General features: G+C 42.9%; 1 protein-coding gene across 1 annotated transcript in view; it reads left to right on the top strand.

The window, feature by feature from the left end:
* The first annotated feature begins 9,292 nt into the window (after positions 1–9,292).
* Positions 9,293–20,524, top strand: part of LOC148035121 (thioredoxin-like protein CITRX, chloroplastic) — a 36,747-nt gene continuing 25,515 nt past the window's right edge. The window contains exons 1-2 of the mRNA XM_087680091.1: positions 9,293–9,638; positions 9,825–9,947. Of these exons, the coding sequence (XP_087536217.1) occupies positions 9,423–9,638; positions 9,825–9,947 (339 nt within the window). The 5' untranslated portion in view covers positions 9,293–9,422. The remainder of the gene's footprint in view (positions 9,639–9,824; positions 9,948–20,524) is intronic.

Genomic DNA, 20,524 nt, shown 5'->3' with positions numbered 1-20,524 from the left:
GGAGTCCCAAGTCTCCTACACCCTCTTCCCCTAAACGGACACAGGAAGCACAACGCTCGTCAAGTGTGGCTACTCAATCTCAATCTCTACCTACATCAGAGCTTCCAAATGTCCAAGAGGCAGGACACGACACACGACACACGACACCACCCTTAGCTCTCAACCTAAGGATATGCCTGTGCAATGCACCGTGGCTAGCTCAACTGATACTCGATCTACGCAAGTGAATGCTCTAAGGGCAACAAAAGACACGACCACTTCCAATTGCCCTAAGGACTTGACACCGCAATCCACCAATAGTAGCAAGTCCACTGCACTAGCTGCTACTACTTCAAATCAGGGATCACAGCAGTCACAGCCCTTGGCCGTGACAATGCCCCTTGCGGAACGTATCCTTAGTAGTTTACCTGTGGAGGAGGTGTCACAACCAACTTCATTAACAACTCCAGCACTTCCAAAGCGCCTAAAGCCTAGACTAGAGGAGTTAAACAGAAGGGAAGAGTAGACTCTCCAAAAAGGGAGGTAGTTGTACCCTCACAACCTAGCAAGGCTATTCAGCAGGCCACGGCTATGTCCCATGAGGACACACCAGAGTAGGGGAAAGTTGAGGCCCAACCAAGCACATCAACGAGTGACCTAGTTCAAGGTCTTGAGTCATTAAGTTATGCACCTTCACTGACCAAGAAAAAGAGGAGAAAACAGCGAAAACAACAGCAGCTATAGGTGGTTGTGGACCCCAAGAGCATTGAGACCAAGAGCGCTGGAGAGCTAGGGAATAAAGCATCAAGTCCATCCACCAATGAACCCATTGATGTCTCTCCTAATAGCGGTGAAACCTCAGACACATCCGTGTGCTTTGAAAAATCAAAGCAGCCGTTGACATCAACAGTTGCTTTCAACACTCAATCCACCGACAATAGAACTCGCATCGACCAATCAAGAGTGGATACAACGCTGTCACAACAGGGTGACAAATCTATACCAGTCACATCCGAGGAGAACCGTGACAAAATAGCAACAAAACCTCAGGAAAAATGCACAATCCCCTAGAGCATAAGCAATCCTAGCATTGACCGATCTTACTCATCTAGGCCTGAGCCCCTAGCTATGCTAAAGCCTAGGCAAACTCCTAGAACCTTGCATGAGATAGCAACCGAGCAAGCCCTCGTTGAACATAGAAGTGTCGCAGAATGCTTAACTGAGTTGGATGCTAAGCTCAAGGCGTTCGCACGTGTCTACGTCCTTGCGGACATGGGCGCATTCCCTAAGGAGCAGCTTGGAGAATACTTGCCATTTTCCCTATCCTGGGAAGAGCAAGAACATCTTAACGAGCACTATGATAGGCTCCTGCATGAACGCATGCGACTCATCTCTGATGAGGAAGCCGACGAACTACGCTTAATTGTAACATTCAATGATGTGCTCTACCAACCAAATCTCTTAGAGATAGAGCAACTAAAGCGACAATCGAAGGGTCAAAGTCAATTTGAGAAACGTTGATTTGAAAACCGTGTTGCAATGGCCGAACTAGGAGCCCAAATCATGACAGTCTCAGAAGAGCGATTGGCCAAATGGCGGTCTCAAAGAGACCCAACCTATGTGGCACCAACTTCCTTTTGAGTGCTAACTGCCATTCGGAGTACGAACTTAGCTGGAACTAGGCAAGAGAACTCTTTGGCTGATAAGGTTCTCACTGAGGAGGAGCTACATGTTGCCAGTAGACTCGGACAAGGTTCAATGCTACTCGATGTTGCAAAATATCTATCGATATTGAGTAAGATGCCACGATTACTAGATGCATGTGCCACACTTCAATACAATCTGGAGTTCTACAATTGGCTTTTATCCTCATGAAGTGACATGGATTCGTAAATATGTATGTAAATAAACAATGATTTTTGTGTAACCCTGTATAGACAATATCAACACACACAAGCAATGATAGTCAAGCGCAGGGAGAAGAGTTGGGTTTGACAGGCTAAGCTCCTCAAGTCCTCCTCTCATTACATATTTAAAAGTCGTGTGATCATCCCCACCTCCAAGTGAAGGGCATGCAACCCTCATTACCGCCATAGGAAGCCTTGACCAACAACTCTGATGGTGTAGACGGGGTACCGTACCTTTCTATACACCTTTCCCCCTTTCTGGTCTATCCTTCCGAGGATGAGCCCTGCCCCACTCCATGACAACCAGTCCACACAACTTAGCATAAGCCAATATCTGCTAATGGCTGGAGGCAAAATGAACATCATCATGGGGGCCATCCCTCTACAATAAACACTGCATGCCTCACCTCTCCCCTCCTCATCATATGCGCTTGATAACCCACTGTATAATCCCTTCCATGCAAATAGTTTTATCCTACCTCGAGGCCTAATCCTTGGTTCGCATTTTGTAGGTCCCCCTACAATAGCCAACATGGAGCACCCAGTGCAGTTGGCTTGCAAGGACGCTATCTGCTATCGAAGGGAGCATGTAGAAAAAGCACCTTCGCCGGAACGCTACGTATCTACCCTTAAAAGATATGCAAAGAAACGAAGCGACACCAGCTCGGACGTAGGCCAAAAGATCCCCAGGCCAGGGGAATAGAAGCTCAAGGGAGCACACAGGGCGTGGCAACACCAGCCGTGCAGGCTCCTACCAGACGCTCGAGCACCAGGTGCTCGAAAGAGGAGAGGGTAGCTCGAGACAAGCAAGAATTTGATGCATTGTTTAAAAGCATTCTGAAAACCGTTGCGGCCAGGGACTACACCATCCAGGTCCCAGCCGAAATTTTCCCCTCCCAGCCTCACAGGAGCCCCTCACCAGCACAGCCTCAGTCGCCCAACCACCCAGACTCGCCCCGCCTTGTACAAATATAGTAGCCCCATGTTGTATAAAAGGCTTATCAAATGCTACCTAGCCATGACTTTTTGTCTTTAAATGGTTAAGTGTTGACATGTTCCCCAATTGTACAAACTTTTCATATCTGCGTTTAATATATTTCACGTCTTTAGCAAAAGAAAAAGCTAATCAAGCGCATATGATAAGTATCTAAGTCAACACCATGGAATTCAGATAAGTGATGTCTCCTTGCATTACACTGGTTTATTATAGTTGCGGCATATACCATGCATGTATTCTCATGAAGTGACAAGTGGATGCAGGATGATACAAGTCTTTGTGTGAAAGAGTTCAATGCCCGATCACCGCAAGACCATCGACCCCACAGAGAGCCGCGACAAAGCCACGCTGCCGAAAGCAAAAATCACCCTTACCAACCGCTCACGTCGCATGGCCCAAAGCATATTCATGGGCTACGCTCTCTTTCTGGGTCAAGCTCTATAGTTGGCTCACGGCAGTTGTTACCTTAATTGTACCAACATCGCGTGTCGCAAAGAGGTTTGCAATATCTCAAGTGTATCTCCCCATCTCAACAATTGCTTCTCTAACAACGAGGCTAGGGCACAATCATCACTGTAATATCCATTTCCTGAGCCTTCGAAGCTTGACATTTTTCAACCCATCGAAAGGCTGATAGCCTCAACATATTGCAATGGTTGTACTCAGGCAAGTTCAAAAAAAAAAAAAGGAGGAGAAAAGAGAAGAGAAAGAAACAAAAAAGCACAAGAAAAAGAAAATAGAAAAGAAAAAAAAAAAGAAACAAACGAAAAGATAAGAAGCACCCACGATCACAGCACAACACCTAGGGGTCCTCAAATTAGGTACATCCAGTGACCTTGGTCGACTGGCTCCGTCCCTAGTCCCCTAGCCCTTTAGCATCACCCACAATTGTTCAAGGCACATCAAGGGCAGGACATACCTAGGGAGCTTGCCTCGCCTATGGTTAGACCTGTCACCCTGACCCACTTGCACAATTCCCTCTTGCACTCTGCCTTAATACCATTGCAATCAATTGTGGTAAGCACTGCACGATTGGCCATGAAAAGTACACCATCCCCATCAAGCAAGTCCAATAGCTTCTAGCTACCGAAAGTGCGGTGTCCCTATATTCAATTATGCTACGTCGTGCAGCCACAATGCAAAGGATGTCTCATATACCTTCACGTGTACTTCTTCTCAACATGGACAACTTTGTTTCATCCACACATTGTTACGAGAAACTAGCCCGCGGTCTTCTAACTATGTAATATCTAAGTATGCATGAGTACTCACATAATATATGTACCGAAGTATATACACAGTTTGGATCCTCAAGTGAGGGCAATACTCTCAGCTTGCTTAGAGTTCGACCTGTCTCCCAAACTAATTACACTATGTCTTGGCACAAGAGAGAAGACTAGCACTACCCCTAGGGACAGACCACCTATGAGAGGTTTTCAATTGCAGGTATTGAAGACTCCAACAACAGTGTCATTTGCTCTTCATCGACACCCAACTTTGAATTCTTATCCTTTATCGTCCTGCAGCCCCACCAAGAATCGTCATGTGCCGAATCCCCAACAAAGAACAGCCCTACAACCAACTCCAACAACCCTATCACCAACCACCTAGGCCACCAACGTGCCCCCAACAACCTTCCTCCACACCACCACCAACACTCCTCCACATCAGCCACCAATGTCCTTGCTACCCATGTCTTCGGTGCATGCTAAAGCCTGCTACCTACAACGGTGAGTGCCATTGGACTGGCACTCGTCTAGGAGGGGGGTAATGTTAACCATTAGACGAACAAGGTGAAAAAAGCTGAAAAAGCTAAAGCAGAAGACAAAGGCCAAGGCAAAAGTGAAACGGAAGACAAAGGCGCGCCAATAAATATATGGAAGCACAAGAAATGTAGAAAAGTCTTAAATAAAGGAAAAGGGCGCACAAGAAAAAGCGCGAATCAATACTTTTGTAAAAGAGCGCAAGCGCATCATGGTTTAATTTAAAGAGCGCCGGGCTCTCACCCGTGCAATTTGTAAAGGTAGATGGACGGTAGGAAGGAAGCTAGGAAGATAGAAGGGCAATGGGAAAAAGGGCCTAGGCCACGGTTGGCCATGCAAAAAAGGGGATAAGGGGATGACTGCCCAATAGGGATTTAGGGTTTTGTATATAAAGTTGAAAAGTGAATGAGAAGCTCATTCTTGTGTGTGGCAAAAAGTGGCTCTTCTCTTTTTCTTCTTCTTCTTGTTCTTGCTTGCTTGAGCTTGTGCTTGAGAGAGGGAGTGTGAGAGTGTGAGGGAGTGAGTGTGTGAGGGTGAGGGACCATGGGGTGGAGAAGCTCTCCATCTTCTCCTCTCTTCTTCTCTTTTTTTCTCTTCTCTTCTCTTGCTCACGGTGATGGAGCTTGAGGATGGAGCTTGCTTGAAGCTTCCACTTGGATCGTGGAGCTACCGGATGCGCGGGAGAAGAGGTAACTCAATGGCATGGAGATAAGCTCACTACACCCGTAGATATGGATGGTGCATCGGCTATGTGAGAGGTAGCCATTAGTGCTCGGCTTGGAACACTTGAAATAATAAGCGGTCTGGGGGTCTTGGCGGTTGAGCGAAAGCTCCCACATAATGGTAGGATAACATCATGTGTAGGGATTTAGGATTGCACATTGAGTAGTAGTGATGTGATAATGAGATAGTTAAGGAGATAGGATTTTGATGTGAATGTGGAAACATTGTGAGAATTTTGAATATGTTGGAGGAAGCCAAGAGTATGTGTGATTACATTTGGCCAAAAGATTGTGGCATATAGTTGAAGTGGAGTGTGTGTGTGTGTGTGACCATAAGAATATGATGATATTGAGGCCATAGAGAGAGTATAAGATAAGGACCAGGATGTGATATTGAAGTGGAGTAAAGACTAGATGTTGAGTGACAAATGTAAGGCAATAGGATAGAACATAGAGATGTAAGAGAAGTAGAAGCAATGTACTTTGATGAGGGAGTGACCTTGAAGGTTAGTAGAAATATCCAATAATAGTTGATATCGAATGGTAGGAGTATCCACGCTATCAACTAAGAGAGTGATGAGGTTTTGCCATCTTTTTGCCACTAAAGTAACATAAATTTTTCTTAAAGAACACAATTCAATAGAGAGGCCATGGACAATGGCTTCTTGGGCCTCGAGTGTTAGGTATGAAGGGCGTTCCCTTCTTCAATTGTTGTTCCAATTGAGCTTATGATAGGGCCTTCTATTTCAGGATTCAAAAGAAGAGATTGATAGGAGTGACAAACATTGTAGTATTCAAAGTGACCAAGAGAGCTAGAACATGCGCTATGATGGATGAGTTTAGGGCATGAGAGCACAAAATGGAAGATTCATGACATATATGTGGATATGAGGGGCCTTTGTTTGGTAGGGGATTGGGGTTGTCCATCAAAGAATTTTCTGTGTATTCCACTAGTTGACAAGATAGAGTGAACAATGGACTTAATGAGGATACAATCACATGGAACATATGCATTGCATGATGTGATAGAAATATCTTGTGACAAAGACTTTTGATAAGGAAGAACATTCAAAGTTTAATAAAAGAGGTGATAATAAACGTGTGGCAAAGGCAAGGAGCTAGAAAACTATTTGAAGCATATGCATGTTGGCACAAGGAATAAGGTAGTCTATGTAAGCAAGGAAAATATTAGGGATAAGGTTTGTGGATAAGGATCAATAAAAGTGGAGAAAAATGGGAGGTAATGTAAAGGCTTGAGCCAGATTAGAAATGAGTGAAGTATATGTGGCATGGATAAAATGAGTGAAGTATATGTGGCATGGATAGCTGAATGTCTCACAAAGATGGTGAGGTTGGTTTGAGAAAAGATAGAAAATATGTGTGGCTAGGAAAAAGATTCTTTGAGGATAAGGTTGGGTGAGAATTAAATGGATTGTGCGTGGGAGATCACTTTAATGGGTAATGGATGGGTGGGCCATAAATGAGTGTGAGAGAGAATGGGTTTAGACCTTAATATGGCAAAGGACCAAAGGGGTAGGTAGGTGGAGAGAGGAGATAAGATGAGATAAGGATGATAATGATCAAGAGGACAAATATCTTTCTCTCTCTTAAGAAGAGGTGATAATGAAGAAGATAAGAGTAGGTGAAGATGATAAGAATATGCAAAAAGTAGGTGGACATGATAAGATGAGTTCAGGATAATGAGGATAAGGTCAGTTTACTTTGACAGAGACTTAAATTCTACTAATCTACACATAAAGCAAATGATCTATCCATCTTATCTAGTTCCCCTAAATATCTAGATATTATCTTCCTAGATATTCTTTAATTACATGTTCATATGAGTACATTCTAATATTCTAACAAAGGTGACTTTTGACATGTGTTTGGAAAGGCAAAAAGAGAGACAGTTTCTTGCAAGAAAAGTGAAACCTTGTGGTTCATAAGATATAAGTAAGAATTTAGAAAGTCTAAATAGGAGAAACTTTATAGGAATCGATCTTGTGTTGCACTTGTAAAAACAACCATCAAGCTTAAAGAAAAACTAAAGATATATAAGACTGGCCTCAACGCTGATTGATAGAGATTCAAGCCTTCCCAAACAAATAGTGCACTTTTTTCCTAAATGGGGGTTGTCTCTTTGTGAGTTGGTTTAGATAGGAGTGTCCGCCCACCTAGACGTGTTTATCATCTTAAAAATGTAGTGGCTATAATATTTTGGTACATGTTTGAGGCAATGTGCAACTATGCTAAGCGCTATTTTAGTTTTCAGAAGAAAGGGCTACTTTTTTTCTAAGAGTACTTTGTTAGTAAACTACTCGCCATATGATTGTACGATTGTACCAGCTTTAATGAGCAATGTTAGTAGACACTATTGCCTATCTAGAAGCATGCCAAAAAGTTGTCAACTGTTTTGCCACTTTTATGTGTAAAAAGTATTAGATAAGATGATTGTTTGTCACTCAAATATATGTGCCCCATCTCCCATGGAGTCTTAAAGAGCCTAGAGAGTTGGGATTTATGGTCCAAATCGCACCCAAAAAAGCAAGCGATCATGACTGTTACTTTTTTAAAATGTCAACCTAGCCCGATTAGTAAACTCAACCTAATAAGTAAATCTAGCCAAACTTGTTGGAAAGTAATTATTGAGAATTGTTGTCGAAAAATGGCCCACAAAAAGATAACTGCTTCAAGATACCTTAAAACAGTTTTCTTTAAACATGTGTATAATATATGGAGTAATGGTAGAAAGCTTGAATGATATGCATGAGGATAAGCTTTCAAAGCCTTTGAACTTTTCCCTTTATTATTTTTAAAAAAGTTTTTACTTTTTCATAGGTTTTTAAATATTAGGACTTTACCTTTTATAAGTTTACCTTTTTGGCTTAAGTCTGCCTCCAAACTTTGAAAGCCTAAATCTATTCCAGAAAATTAAATATTTCCTAAAAAATAGATTGTTTCTTGCCATAGAAAATTATAGCAAGAAACAAAAACTTAAGGGATTATTTAAAAAAAAGTTTTTATTTTTTCATTGGATTTTAAATATTTAAACTTTACCTTTTAAGTTTACCTTTTTAGCTGAAAGTTTGCCTCCAAACTTTGAAAGCCTAAATCTCTTTCCAAAAAATTAAATATTTCTTAAAAAATAGCTTGTTTCTTGCCATAGAAAATTATAGGGAGAAACAAAAACTTAAGGAGATAATAAAAAGAAAGGGAGATAATTGAAAAAATTTGAATCTATGACCTCTTACATAAGAGTTAAGCTTTTCACCATTACTCCATATAACTATACACACATTTAGAGCTTTAATATATTTTGAAGCAACTACTTTTTGGACGGGCCATTTTTTTGGGTAACATTTTTCTGATATCTACTTTTTTGCGGATTGAGTTTATTTTAAAATATGGTAATGATCGCGATTTGTTGCTTTTTTTGAATGCAATTTGGACCATAGATCCCAACTCTCCGGGATCTTTAAGACCTTGTGAGAGATAACATTGAGGCTTTCCTAATAGGGTTGTCATAACCAAGTGGTTGGAGTATTGCAGGTGCATGAGTTCAATCTTGGGTTCCACTTCCTTACAACACAAATCCTTTATGTCAAAACTAGGCGGGCGCAATTTTTGCAGGCGGGGGCGGGGGCGGGGGCAGGTGCTGGACGCGTAGCACCCGCCCCCGCGTTCTCTTTTTTTTCTTGTGGGGAAGGTGGGGGGCTGCCATGTGGCACCCGCCCCCACCTCTCGTTAACTAATAGTATAGATACGTGTGGCTTTTATGCGTAAAAAGCAGTGGATAATATGCCTGCCCGCCACCCAAATACGAGCCCGTGAAAAAATAAGCGTATTCACCCGGGTGCCCATGACGACCCACAACGTAATACTTAAGGCCCAAGTCCTCTCATTGCAAGGTGAATTGCAATTGGTTGGATCCTAAGATTGATTCTTTCAGTGTCATCATTACAGTCTATCGTGCAAAAGAAGAAACTTGACTGAACCTTGGATCAATCTTGCAGAACAGAAATGCTGGAGTGAGGGGCTTTTGCCTGCAACTGGAATGGCAACAGCCAGCGTGAGCTGTTGTGTCTTCAGCTCGGCAGGGGAGCGTGTCTGCGGTCCTCCCTTGTCTGCTCGAGCACGAGGCTGGCAACGAGGCAGCCTCCCTCCCGCCTTGTCCGTCCCTCGTTTGAAGGAAAGAGCTCCTGCTCTAAAACCCCTTCCGTGGAGAAGAATTCAGCCTGTGATAGCTATGGGCGGAAGACACTACCTGGTGGTAAGTTTTTTTGTCCCCATTCTTTTGTTTGTTTTTTGTGTTTTGGGTTTGGGGGACATCACACAATTCTATCAACACTTTCTGATGACAAATGGACACGTCCTACAATAGAAACTGTAGATTTTTGATAAACATCCTGTGGAGAATCAATGTTTTATGGTTTATGGCCTTGTACCTTGCAAACAGCAAAAGGTTTCAGGAGAGGAGCTGAACAAGCTTCTAGATGCAAACAGAGAGTCGTCTGTTGTGGTGGGCTTTTATGCAACTTGGTGTGGGCCTTGCATTACCATTGCACAGGAACTTGAGCAGGTATGATCTTTTCCATTTTATTGAGAGCACAGAATTATGACAATCCCATAAAGCATTTAGTATGGTTTTACCCTTAATTCTGAGTACTGAAGGTCAGGAGCAAGATAGAACCTGCTTTCATGCTGTCACTCACATGCGTGCACAGCCACATGAAGACACCGGAACACATTGATACCTACACTTTATGTGCACCCTCACATTTTGCATATGCCAGGCAGCAAGTACAGAAGATTAGGTGAGTATGGCACTTAGTCTTCTAACAACACAATTTAATATGCACACATACATATAATCTGGTTGGCTTTGATAATTATTGGTGTTCTAAATTGTCGTTTTAACATTTTGATTGCTGTCATATGATTGTAATTACTTGTATATTGAAGTGCGATTGTTCAGCTGTATTGTTGTAAAAAATTTAGATAAAGTAGGATTCATGAAGAAAGCATCACAAGTCAATGCTTGGTTTGAAGTACAACATATCCTATTGCTATCGATGATTATATTTATTTCCCAAGAACTTGTGCACCTTCCACACATGTTTAAGCCAAATTGCTTCATGATTGCATTGGCCTTCTTAAAATCTAGATTTGAGTGGACTTTGTGTGGGTGGCACTAGTTAAGCGGTGGAGAGACAGAACCCATGTGTCTAACTCTGATACCAAATGTTAGAGAGAGAGAGAGAGAGAGAGAGAGAGAGAGAGAGAGAGAGAGAGAGAGAGAGAGAGAGAGCACAAGACAACGAGCAAGAGTGGGCGGCAATTCTACACTTAAAAGGTGCAAATACTAGAGTGATAGAATGAAAGTACAATAGTTCTTAAGTAAGTTAGACCTATTGCTAACTCAACTAGAGTTAATTTAACTCTAGAACTAACTCTAGAAGTGGTAATACGACTTATTAATGTAGTTGCATTCACACTATAAGCAAACTAACTGAAACATTGGGCACTACCTGTAGAAGTGGAAAATTCTAACATTCCAGTCTTTTCCTTGCTGTTTTGGCCTCTTATCAGCCCGATTTTGAGATTTGCCACTTTCTTAGCCCTTGAAAACTACTTATTCGGTTTCCCATTCATATATTGGAAGCCCGAATCTTCCCCCCGCAGCATTGCATTGGTTCTACTAGTTGTTTCTATGAGCCTCAAATGAGATATTTTAGATAGAAAGTATTTAATGTAGAAGTCTGTGATTTCTTTAGACAGCCCACACACATACTTTTCCACTTGCTCATGAAGAGGAACTAGACGATAAGAAGTCACTGGCAGCAAGGCATCCCAAAACTTCTTTTTGTACTACCTTAGAGTCATCTTAGACTCACACACGAGCTTACTAGATTGTTAACATCCTCTCTTAGATCATGGGTGATTTGATATAATACAATGATACAATGATAGTGACTCATTATAGATTATACAATAAAGATTACTAGAATAGAAACATGGATACCCAAGCAGTGGGTGATCAAGCCACCACCAAGGTGCCTCGGAGAGAAGCTAATGTCAATATGTTGATCGTACCAAAACTTGAAAATAGAGAATAAACATAGCACTTTCTGTGTGTGTCATCAATGCCCCATAGTAGTATACATGATAATCTTGTCAAAAATGCCTTTGAGCATATGTGAACATGGATTCCCGCCTTTGGTCAAGACCACAAAATGGTCCCCTCATGTGAGCTCAGACTAGGAGCCAATCTTTCTCTTTGTGAAGTCACAACCCATCATGAATATGGAAGTCAATCCCAACTCCAAGATTTGAAAACCTGTCAGACTTTGGACGATGTGTCAGGAAAGTCTCTCTCTAGAACCTATGCACATGTATACCTGTATAGATGAGACTTACGTGTCTCACCTCACCACCTTCTCACACTCTCTTTGGCATTGGAGAGTTGTGAGGGATGAACACATGATTTGCACTAGAAAGTAGGAGGGGTCACCAAGCCCTTTCTTTGGTTTGAAGATGATGATCCTTTTCGCGTCTTAGCCTGAGGATTTGAGGCGGATGACCTGGTGGAGGAGTTCATATCCTGCTTCTTCTTTTTCTTCGTCGAAGTTGCTAATTGTTTGCAATCCTTGCACAAATGTCCTTCCTTTCACATTAATAGCATTGGGCCTTCAACTTTTTCTTCATGTCACCCCTCTTTGAAGCTGCAAAGGTCTCATTAGCTTAAAACCGCGGTGCATATTTGCAACTGATCTCCACATTGTGCACTCGAAAGTGGCATCCTTGAAGAGGTTTGGTTTGACAAACGTGCTTTATATGACCACTTAAGGGTCTTTGGCTACGAATGCTATGTACATGTATGTGTTGATAGCAAAGCCAAACTTAACATGAGATCCCATAGAGGCATCTTTATGGGTTATGGAGATGAAGGTGAAATGGGCTATAGAATTTGGATTCCAAGCATGAAAAAGATGCTACGCAGCCGGAATGTGGTATCTAATGCGTCAAAGCTGCTGAAAAATGCCATATCTAATGACTTGGACAATAAGAAAGTAAAATTTCAGCATGATTAGCCACTTGAACAGCCATCAGACACTGAAAATTCAGCTCCATTTGATGCTGCTTATGATAATCAGCGAATCATCATTGAGCCAAATGAAAATGGGCAGCAAAGGGATGCTGAAGACCAGTTTGGGCAACAAAATCAGCATGTTGAAAATGAATTACAGTAGCCTGAAAATGTATTACAGCAACCTGAACATGCAGTTCAGCAACCAAATAATGAGGTCATTGATATTCCTTTGGATGTGGATCCATTGCCTGATAACACACATCATTGGGTAAGAAGGTCTATACGTGTTAGGAGACCTATACAGAGGTTTGATCCCTCTTTGGATTGCATTTTACTCACATATGAGAGTGAGCCTCTCATATATAAAGAGGCATTATCATGTGAGTTAAAGAAAAAGTGGGATCTAGCTATGCAAGAAGAAATGAAATCATTGTATCAGAATGATACTTGGGATTTGGTTCCATTACCCAAAGTTAAAAGAGCTATTCCTAACAAATGGATCTATAAAATCAAGTGTGTGGATGGCAAACCCAAATACAAAGCTAGGCTTGCGTCTAAGTACTATATACAGAAAGAGGGGATTGACTTTCAAGAAGTCTTTTTACCTGTTGTCAAAATGATCATTCTTCAGGTATTGTTTTCTATTGTAGCATCTATGGATCTTGAACTTGATCAGATGGATGTTAAAACTGCATTCTTGTATGGTGATTTGGAAAAAGAGCTGTACATGAAGCACCCAGAAGGCTTTGTTATGCCAAGAAAGGAGCACTTGGTGTGTAAGCTTAAGAGAAGCTTGTATGGTTTGAAATCGGGTCCTAGACAGTGGTATAAAAAGTTTGATGCCTTCATACTCTCACATGGGTTTAAAAGGAGTAATGCAGATCACTGCTTATACATAAAGAAGGTCGATGATGGAAGCCTTATTATACTTGTGCTTTTATGTAGATGATATGCTTATTGCTAGTAAGCATAAAAGCCAGGTTAATGCATTGAAAAGACAGCTGAATTCAGCCTTTTCCATGAAGGATTTGGATGGTGTTGAACACATTTTGGGCATGAGTGTGACAAGAGATAGAGAGCAGCAACTCTTATTTCTCTCACAAGAAAAGTACATTAGCAAAGTACTTGATCGTTTTTCTATGGCAGATGCTTAGCCACTTGGTATTCCTTTACCAGCATACCGTAAGCTTAACAAAGCAAATTGTTTTGAGAAACCCTTCATCCTTCACCCATAGTTTCCGTTTTTGTGTTTTGCGTTTTGTGTTTTGTGTTTAGGGTTTGCAGCCCCAAAAAGGAGCGCTATCCTAGACTAACTGTGCCTATTTATAGACCACTCTCTCATTTATTCCTCCTCCACTTCTTTTCTTCTTCCGCTGCATCAAAATCTTATTTTTGCAGGTTTGAGGTGTTTTCAGCTTGCTGCCCATACCCCTTTCGCAGTAGACATCGCAGTCTCAGCTATCCCTTGCTATCATCTACAGTCTAGCGCTTGTTTTCAGCCTTTCACCTACAGCTTGCAGCTGTTTACAGCAAAGCGACTGTTGCTGATCACTCTCCATTCAGAAAACAATCTCGTTTTTGCATATTTCGGGTGTTTCAACTTGCTCCCTACACCTTGTTCGCGAAGGATATCTCAGCCGAAGCTATCCATTTCTGTCTCCATCAGTTGACGCCCGATTTTTAGCCCTCTTCACGCAGTTTGGAGCTGATTCCAGCCAGGCGATTGCTATTCCTGTGCAGTCTTGCTACTGTACAGTCTTCCACGTCATCATAGTCCTGTTGCCTGCGTTTTCAGTCTTTCTCTCTCCTGCAGGCTGTCCTTCCTACGTTTTTAGTCTTTCTCTCCTATTGCCTGCGTTTTTAGTCTTTCTCTCTCCTCACCTGCGTTTTTTCTACTGGTTGCAACCTCTTATTGCTGGTCACATTCTCCCACTAGCAGCTCACTTCCAGCCCTTCCACTACCCTCCCATTCCTTGAGGCGGACATTGTGGTTTATGCTTCACATTGTTCTCACACCCCTTGAGGCGGACATTGCGGTTCGTGGTTCATGGTGGCTGATCTCTTCCTTCTGCAACAAGGCACACTGGTATCCATGGTTTCTTTACCAACAGATGACTAGACTACTGGGTGCTCCTACTGTGGCATCACCGGACACACAATTGATGCTTGCCGACTTCGACCTTTGCTCCCCACCCCCTCGGAGTACATGCGTCTTCCACCAGGCACTCCTTGTGCCACCTCTCCTTTTTGGGCCACAGAGATCGTTCTGCATCGGCTATCAAAGTACTATGTGTCACAAGACTGTGACAACTATTACTTTTTTGTTGATTTCTTTATTACTTATTTTATTTGGTTTTTCTTTTTGGAAGGATCCCTCTTGAAATCTAAATGCTTGAGTTGCATGGCCAGCATGTGAAACGGACAGGAATGTCTAGTGAGTCAAGACTGGACAGTTAAGGTCCAGTACAAGTCTGAAAGAGACTGATGGCACTGTAGATTGACAAGCTTGGAAGAGACTTGTGAAAGTGTATATGGACAAGTGTGTTGAAGAACTAGCCTGGAAGAGACTAGTTCAAAGTGAAGATGGACAAATCTGCAAGAGATTAGTCCATGCGGGGTCATCAGTGGAAATTCACTTTCAGTTGAGCTACATTGCAAATTTGAATGTAGCCATAGTCTGCAAAGATGGTCAGAAGACTAGTGGGGATGCAATGGAAGCAACTCCTAAAATTTAGGGAGTTACTATTTTTGGATCCCAGAATCTGTTCGCGTCATTATCTTCGTTTTTGCACGAGGATCAATCCTTTGGTTTGTGCCGAGGTCAAATTCTGCACCGAGGATGGAGAATTTTAGACCGGAAGGCTGGAATGGGAAATATCTTCCAGTGCTGCCACTTGGCACAAAGTTGTGCACTTACCTCTTTAAAGAGGGCTGGCGTGCAGTTTTTTGATGGAAAGGGGCTCATTTGTGATGAACAGCTCTGCAGATGGAGAGCTCTTGAGAGCTGGCCTACCTTGTCTACGATGCACAGAGGGCTGAGCTTGCTTCCTACTCTCTCTCTCTCTCCCCGACAGTATGGTCATGCTGCAGAATCAAGGGCCTTTCTTCTGATTCAGGTACAGCTGTGTGGAATATGCTGTTTTTGCATGAGGCAAGAGCTTCTTTTCTCCAGGAACAGGAGCAGTTGTTTGCTGGCCACAAGCAGGAATAGGTGAGGGTGGTAATCCCACCAAGCAGGTGTCTGAAACAGCACTAAATCAGTACAGATTTTGGACTGTTCAGAGGTTAATTCAGAGCCCAATTGATGTCAGAATCAAGGGGCACTTGGCCCAGATGATGCAGGATAGTGCAGGGAACAATATGAGCTGAGAACAGGTGTCAGAACAGGTCTGAACCAGTAATTACAGTGGGCTGAACAGTACAGGGAACAGTATGAGTTGTAAACAGGTCTCAGAACAGGTCTGAACCAGTAATTGCAGCAGACTGAAACGGTCAATTCTGCACTCGAACCAGAAGTTTCAGACTTGGGCAGAGTTTCCCCTCCTGGTCAACTTGATTTGGGTCAGTAATTGTATTGTTATATTGTCAAATTTCACCCAAAATAGGTGAAAGACAGCCCATTGTACTTTCTCTTTTTAAAAATAAAGAAATACTGCAAGGGGCGCCTAACTTAGGGGCCAACAGGGTGTCTGTGTGGCAACAGGAGCATTCTAGCTTCCTGTTTTACTTCTTGATTCTGTGTCTTTAAGTTCAGGTAAAGTGGACGACTGTAAATTGGGTGAAAGCATTTATATATTTTGGTTGTACACTACCGCCCTTCCCAGTGAACAGGCCGGTTACATGGTTCCATTGCCGGGATTTGAATCACTTTTTCCCTAAAGAGTGAGCCAGGGTTTGTTTGGGTGTAAGACACAGAATTGTGCATTATGGTTGAGCCACAAGTTCATACGGCTTCTTCTATGGATGAAGACATTTTCAAGACTCAGTTAGTTGCTGCTGTGAGTATGTTTACTCAAGTGATGCAGAATCCAAGGTTTTTGGCATTTTGGCAGCCTTCCCTTCCTTTATAGCAAGTTGGGCAATCTGCAAAGATTTTGGATCCACTAGAGGTCCAGGATAAGGGTAAGCATGCTGCAGATTCAGTGGAAACACCAAGGTAGCTTGCGGAGTCAATGGAGACTCCAAGATTGGTTCCGACTATCCAGGAACAGGTGGCGGAAACGCTAGTTACACAGGCATTGCCAGTGCAGCTCGCCACTTTACAGCAGCCAAATGTTGGTTTAAATGGACATGGAAACAGTTTTTAGGCTTTACCACAGGTTTTCCCACCGACCTTTGTACATCCTGGGTACTTTGGAGGTGGATTTGTATTTCAGAGTATGGCTGGTTATGCACCTGGAATTTGGGGGTACATAGGGTTTTATGCCAAACCCCATGTATGGTAATATAGGCATGCAGCCTGGATTTCAGGGAGTTCAGGGCAGTTTTGGCATGCCACAGGACACTTTTGGTATGGCTGGTTATCAAAATCAGCAAGCAAGTATTGTGTCTACAAGTCCTGTAGTCAGTGGTCCGGCAACTCCTATGCCACCTGTTAGTGTTCCTATGTTGCAGGCATATCCTATGGACCCTTTGATGGCTCATGAGAAGCCAAAGCCATACAAGGAAGGTGGTGCAGCCGTACAGTTTGACATCTTTCGAGGATTTGAAGATAGGACTAAGGCTTTTTCTTTCTTACAGCAGTTTGATGCCGCATTTGTAGGAGGGAACTTTACAGAGCCTTCTAAGACTCAGAAAGCTGCCACTTTTCTTAAGGACAATACTAGTCAGTGGTGGAGTACACTGTTGATGCAAGGACAGGCTCCTGCCACTTGGACTTACTTTAAGCAAGTATTTGCTTCTGCTTGGTTGACCAATGAATTTGAGATTGATGTTATGTCAGCTTGGCACAATTTGGATGCATCTAAATGCAAGGATCTGGAAGATTATAACAAGAAGTTTTGGAAGGCTTTGCTTCCAGTCACTTCTTACAGGGTTGTGCCATTGACCGAGCAGATAGAGAAATATTGTTGTGGGCTGCCCAAGGAACTTCGGAATTATTGTACAAAGACAAAGGTCACCACTTTGACTCAGTTAATTGAGAATGCCACTACAGGAAATGCATTATTGTTGGGACAGTCAAGTGGTTTTGGGGGCAGCATTAAACGGGACAAATCTGAAAAATTTTCAGCAAAGAAGCCATTTGGTAAACAGGTTTATTAGAATTCTCAAAGCATAGGTAAACCTTGGCAGTTCAAGAAGAAATCAGCCAAGTCCTTTGGATAGCAATGAAAGGACCAGAAGAAACCTTTTGTGCGCAAGTCTCTTGAAGAGAGAAAGGCTTTAATGGCTGAGAGGAAGTGCTTTATCTGTGAGCAGACTGGTCATATTGCGCCTAATTGTCCGGACAAGAATAAGAGATCAGCTGGATGATGATAAAGAGGACAGGAAAGGAAAGAAGCCCAAACCTTCAGCAGGTTTAGTGCCAGATATGCTGGGAGACAAGCCACACTCGGATGCTAATGAGCTTTGCAGAGCTTGGGGTAAAGTTAGGGATCAACATGTACTTATTTTCATTGATCCTGGAGCTAAGGCAAACTTTATCTCACCAAAGTTGGCTTCTACTTTGGGCATCAGAGCAGATGAGATGGGCTACACAGCAGAGGCAGGGTTGGCATGTCCTGGCCACTCAAAGTCTGTGACACCCATTCTTGAAAAGCTGCGTCTTCATGTACAGTCTTATGTTGATGCAGAAGAATTTTATATCATGCGACTTGAAGGCTGTGATGTCTTGTTGGGAATGCCATGGATGTTCAGAAAGCATGTATGTGTTGTACATGTGCTGCCAAGTGTAAGTTCACTAGGTTAGCTGGAAGCATGTATGACATTCATGCAAACGAGGACGTTTGCGATTTCGAGAGGGAGGTATGTCACAAGACTGTGACAACTATTACTTTTTTGTTGATTTCTTTATTACATATTTTATTTGGTTTTTCTTTTTGGAAGGATCCCTCTTGAAATCTAAATGCCTGAGTTGCATGGCCAGTATGTGAAACGGACAGGAATGTCTAGTGAGTCAAGAGTGGACAGTTAAGGTCCAGTACAAGTCTAGAAGAGACTGATGGCACTGTAGATTGACAAGCCTGGAAGAGACTTGTGAAAGTGTATATGGACAAGTGTGTTGAAGAACTAGCCTGGAAGAGACTAGTTCAAAGTGAAGATGGACAAATCTGCAAGAGATTAGTCCATGCGGGGTCATCAGTGGAAATTCACTTTCAGTTGAGCTACATTGCAAATTTGAATGTAGCCATAGTCTGCAAAGATGGTCAGAAGACTAGTGGGGATGCAATGGAAGCAACTCCTAAAATTTAGGGAGTTACTATTTTTGGATCCCAGAATCTGTTCGCGTCATTATCTTCGTTTTTGCACGAGGATCAATCCTTTGGTTTGTGCCGAGGTCAAATTCTGCACCGAGGATGGAGAATTTTAGACCGGAAGGCTGGAATGGGAAATATCTTCCAGTGCTGCCACTTGGCACAAAGTTGTGCACTTACCTCTTTAAAGAGGGCTGGCGTGCAGTTTTTTGATGGAAAGGGGCTCATTTGTGATGAACAGCTGCAGATGGAGAGCTCTTGAGAGCTGGCCTACCTTGTCTACGATGCACAGAGGGCTGAGCTTGCTTCCTACTCTCTCTCTCTCTCCCCGACAGTATGGTCATGCTGCAGAATCAAGGGCCTTTCTTCTGATTCAGGTACAGCTGTGTGGAATATGCTGTTTTTGCATGAGGCAAGAGCCTCTTTTCTCCAGGAACAGGAGCAGTTGTTTGCTGGCCACAAGCAGGAATAGGTGAGGGTGGTAATCCCACCAAGCAGGTGTCTGAAACAGCACTAAATCAGTACAGATTTTGGACTGTTTAGAGGTTAATTCAGAGCCCAATTGATGTCAGAATCAAGGGGCACTTGGCCCAGATGATGCAGGACAGTGCAGGGAACAATATGAGCTGAGAACAGGTGTCAGAACAGGTCTGAACCAGTAATTACAGTGGGCTGAACAATACAGGCAACAATATGAGTTGTAAACAGGTCTCAGAACAGGTCTGAACCAGTAATTACAGCAGACTGAAACGGTCAATTCTGCACTCGAACCAGAAGTTTCAGACTTGGGCAGAGTTTCCCCTCCTGGTCAACTTGATTTGGGTCAGTAATTGTATTGTTATGCTGTCAAATTTCACCCAAAATAGGTGAAAGACAGCCCATTGTACTTTCTCTTTTTAAAAATAAAGAAATACCGCAAGGGGCGCCTAACTTAGGGGCCAACAGGGTGTCTGTGTGGCAACAGGAGCATTCTAGCTTCCTGTTTTACTTCTTGATTCTGTGTCTTTAAGTTCAGGTAAAGTGGACGACTGTAAATTGGGTGAAAGCATTTATATATTTTGGTTGTACACTACCGCCCTTCCCAGTGAACAGGCCGGTTACACTATGCTCAAAGCAATAAGATGCATCCGATGCACTCTAAGTCCTTTCGAGCACATGGAGGATCGATTGGTGCTATGACCTCTTGGAGATCGTCGCAATGCCAGCGATAGTCTTCTTTCACTTATTTTCAGGTACAGTGGCTTCCACGACCTATGGCTCTACAGTCCGCTTCATCGAGAGACAGTAATTGTTTGATACCGTCTCGTCATCAGTTTGCTCCTTCGAGAGAGAGGGGGTGCTCGACTCCTTCCTCTTCTTCGGCACCCAGTCCGCTCCATTGAGAGACAACGACTGTTGCCCACATCTTGCTCATTCTTAGCCCCACCCTTCCCCTCCCTTGACTACTCAGGTTTGAGAGGCTACCTCTGGGTGCTCTTCGGCACCCTAGATACCTTCTTCGGCCCGACTGGCGGTACTTCCTTCGTCATCAGGCATTTCGGAGTCCATGATCCGTGAGTTTTTGGATTCCCTATCTACTTTAGAGGGGGATTCATAGGGGGATGTTATTTCTTTGCCCTCAGAGGGGGCATCTACTTCTTCTTGGACTTCAGC

The sequence above is a fragment of the Lygodium microphyllum genome, chromosome 6 (genome assembly GCF_053477565.2).
Source record: "Lygodium microphyllum isolate KBCC chromosome 6, Lygodium_microphyllum_v1.1.10, whole genome shotgun sequence".
Taxonomy (NCBI): Eukaryota; Viridiplantae; Streptophyta; class Polypodiopsida; order Schizaeales; family Lygodiaceae; genus Lygodium; species Lygodium microphyllum.
Note: the sequence above shows the minus strand (reverse complement) of the source record. Positions and strands in the feature narration are given on the sequence as shown.